This window comes from Piliocolobus tephrosceles, chromosome 12 (assembly GCF_002776525.5).
Source record: "Piliocolobus tephrosceles isolate RC106 chromosome 12, ASM277652v3, whole genome shotgun sequence".
NCBI lineage: Eukaryota > Metazoa > Chordata > Mammalia > Primates > Cercopithecidae > Piliocolobus > Piliocolobus tephrosceles.
In genome coordinates this window covers 22,966,223-22,970,312 of record NC_045445.1, presented here as the reverse complement: position 1 = coordinate 22,970,312, position 4,090 = coordinate 22,966,223, and the positions used below count along the sequence as shown (strand labels likewise).

General features: G+C 38.7%; 1 protein-coding gene across 1 annotated transcript; it reads left to right on the top strand.

Annotated features, from left to right (window-relative positions):
- Window positions 1-1,508: 1,508 nt before the first annotated feature.
- On the top strand, window positions 1,509-2,577 carry LOC111531508 (olfactory receptor 13H1). Its single transcript, XM_023198783.1, has one exon. It carries the CDS (start codon window positions 1,601-1,603, stop codon window positions 2,525-2,527), a length of 927 nt encoding a protein of 308 aa, XP_023054551.1. The 5' UTR covers window positions 1,509-1,600; the 3' UTR covers window positions 2,528-2,577.
- Window positions 2,578-4,090: the final 1,513 nt, after the last annotated feature.

Genomic DNA, 4,090 nt, shown 5'->3' with positions numbered 1-4,090 from the left:
ACTGGAGCAAAGTGAGAAAGGGAAAGAGTGGTAGGAAGTGCGTTCAGAGAGGAGGTGATTGGGAGGCAAACCATATAGGGCCTCATAGGTCATAGTAAGGAGATTGGTGTTTAGTGAGGTTGAAATGAGAATCTATAGTTAACAATATGATACTGTATACTTAAATTTTATTAAAAGAGTAGGCCTTATGTTAAGTGTTCTTATTACAAAGATAAAAGAGAGAAGGAGGAAACTTTTAGGCATGTTTGTTATATTTACGGCGTTATTTAATGGTGACCGTTTCATGAGTATATACTTACCTTCAAACTCAAGATGTATACATAAAACATGTGTACCTTTCTGTATACCAGTCATACTTCAATAAAAATAGAATAAATGTTTTAATTGAAAAGTGACCTGATTTCACTTACAGTTCAACTGAATCATTTGAACTGAATGGGAAGAAGACCAGAAACAGGAAAACCAATGAGGAGATTACTGGAAAAATCCAGGTGAGTGATGATGATGCCTTGGAATAACGAATGGCAGTGCAGGTGGCAAGAGGAGTAGGTAGATTCTGGATAATAGCTCTGAATGCTTAGGACTTTATATATTCATTTACTATCTGTTGGGTTCTTGTGATCCCCCAGGTACTGTTCTATATTCTAGGAATACACCAGTAAACAGCAGACAAGGGCTCTGTTATTAAATTCACATTTGAGTGAAAGACAAATAATAAGCAAGGAATCAAATTATTAATATAATTTCAGATATTAGAATGTGTTATAATAAATGAAGCAGGGCTAGGGGAAAGAGATCGGTGAGGATGGGATAAGAGAGCCTTTTCAGTGAGGTTGCATACTCAGACCCTCTCCTTACCACCCACACTTTTAGAAACATCATGTTCAATTTTCATACTCCTGCCTGGGGCTCAATAACAACAGAGTAGAAAATGTAGGAGAAGCTAGAAATGTAACTTCAGCAGGGGATATTAGTAGGGGGTCCTCCCATACCTTACTACTCCATCTACATAATACCAGCTCAGGTCAAAGAGCTACCTTGCACCCTCTCTATGTCAGGCACCATGGTAAATTCTGGAAGTATGGAAAAATGAGGGCATGCACAATCTAGGAGTGAGAGACATCCCAAACATAGACAATATTTTAGCTAAGACATGTATCAGAAGGCACCCTATTGGTTGAGATTAGTAACTCAAGCTAACTGAGATTCAACCATGTCTATATATCAGATTTATCTTGGAAAATAAAGTGAGAAAGTCAGGAAGATGGCCTACCTTTCCTGTCTTCTTAGTTAGGAAACATTATTCAAGAAGACCTCTGGTGGAGGAGGGCTGGAGAACTTTTCATATAACTATTTTCAAAAAGGTAAGGAACTTTCCATTTTCTTAGGATTGAGGGAGGGATATCTGGCCTTGCCTCTGTTGCCATTATAGATATCTATTCCACTGGTGTCCCATTCTTCTGAAAAGGACAAAGATAATGTTCCTGCACACCCTAATTCTTTCCACCTTTCTCACACCCTCCATCTTTATTCTCATTCTTTCAGGTAACATTAAGTAGCCAATTGGTATCCATTTAATGAATAGTGGCAAGAAGGAAAGATGGCCATGGACAATGTCACAGCAGTGTTTCAGTTTCTCCTTATTGGCATTTCTAACTATCCTCAATGGAAAGACATGTTTTTCACATTGGTGCTGATAATTTATCTCAGCACATTGTTGGGGAACGGATTTACGATCTTTCTTATTCACTTTGACCCCAACCTCCACACTCCAATGTACTTCTTCCTTAGTAACCTGTCTTTCTTAGACCTTTGCTATGGAACAGCTTCCATGCCCCACGCTTTGGTGCATTGTTTCTCTACCCATCCCTACCTCTCTTATCCCTGGTGTCTGACTCAAATGAGTGTCTCCTTGACTTTGGCCACAGCAGAGTGCCTCCTACTGGCTGCCATGGCCTATGACTGTGTGGTTGCTATCAACAATCCCCTGCGTTATTCAGTGGTTATGAATGGCCCAGTGTGTGTCTGCTTGGCTGCTACCTCATGGGGGACATCACTTGTGCTCACTGCCATGCTCATCCTATCCCTGAGGCTTCACTTCTATGGGGCTAATGTCATCAACCATTTTGTCTGTGAGATTCTCTCCCTCATTAAGCTGGCCTGTTCTGATATCAGCTTCAATGAACTTATGATCCTCATCACCAGTGTCTTCACCCTGCTGCTACCATTTGGGTTTGTTCTCCTCTCCTACATACGAATTGCTATGGCTGTCATAAGGATTCGCTCAGCCCAGGGCAGGCTCAAGGCCTTTACCACGTGTGGCTCTCACCTGACCATGGTGACAATCTTCTATGGGACAGCCATCTCCATGTATATGAAACCTCAGTTCAACTCCTCCCCTGACCAGGACAAGTTTATCTCAGTGTTTTATGGAGCTTTGACACCCATGCTGAACCCTCTGATATATAACCTGAGAAACAAAGATGTTAAACGGGCAATAAGGAAAGTTATGTTGAAAAGGACATGAGCCTTTTTTGCTTCTAAACGTCTAAAATAACACATCATCCCTGATGGAGAAAATGGTTTAAAGGATCTGACTTTATCTTTGGAAGTGATTGACATGTGAGAAGCTTCAGGAAGTGCTCCCACCCCAAATAGTATTCCTACTGAGAGTCGAATTGCCATTAGAGGTATTATTTTTGCTCTTTCTTTACATAGAATATTGTTAGTGGCTACCCATTAGGTTACTCACCTTCAGGTAAATGAACTTATCAGAGTAAATTTATCACTGACAGAAGAGACTTATACAGCAAGAGAATCTTCTATAACTGTTGACAGCAAGTGAGGCATAACTGAAATTAGAAAATGAGACAAAGAATGGTATAATAAAAGGCCAGAAGACAAATGTCAGAAACTTTACGACTTTACTGAGGGTAAGCCCTGTTATGTAAGCACAATCTCCTTGTTCCATTTAATCTTGGAATCATGAGAAAAATTATCATAGCTATTTCCTACATCTGTGTAGAGTGTTTTATCTTTGCTTTTTGTTTTTCAAAACATCTTTCTAATCTATTAGTCTATTTTATATTCCGAATTTTCCTATGGAGTTGGTAAGAACACCACCACAATTTCCCCCTGTATTAACAATGAGGAAACAGAGTAGACATTGAGATTCATCTAAAGTCATACATAATTGATAGTGGAGTCAAAATCAGAATTTAGATCATATATATGCCACCTCTGAACTTGTAAAACTAAGTCTGTAAAATTATTTGGAATCATAGAATTCTAAATGCAGCTACCATTTATTGAGAATTTATGATATGCGAGGTGTTGAGCAAAGCTCTCTATGTCTATTATCATGTAGAGTTCGCACAGTGGTTCAATGCCATGGCACTATTTTCCATCCATATTTAGAAGTGGGGAAACTGAGTGATTTGCCCATGGCCACAGAACCAGTACTTAAGTCTAGGTCTGGTTGATTCCAGATCCCACTTACTATATTTAAAGGCATAAGAAACCCTAGAGATGATTAATGTAGTGATATTTTAATATAGTTTATCATGACATAATTTGTATACAATAAACTTTGTCCAATTACAGTGTGCAATTCTATGAGTTTTGACAGATGCTCACAGAATCACCACAACAATCAAGCTACCTAACAATTTCATTACCTACAGAAGTTTCCTTTTGCCCTTTTGTAACCCATCCCTTCCTCCCTCTACCCCCAATTCCTGGCAACCAGTGATCTGATTTCTTTCACTATACGTTAGTTTTTGTTTTTTTAAATATTGACTATAAATGAAATCATGCAGTCTGTACTCCTTTGTGTCTGGGTTCTCTCACTCAACCTGCTTTTGAGATTCATCCGTATTGTTGCATGTATCAGTAATTTGTTCCTTTTTATTGCTGAATAATATTTATTTATACACATTTACCACATCTTAAAACCCCATTTTCTATTGATGGACATAATGCAACATTTTTCAAATTTTGATTTATATACTTTTTAGGGACTTAATTGTGGTGCCTGGAGCCTGCTCATGGGGGGTCGTTTCCTGTGAACTATTTCATTTGAAAAGGGAAT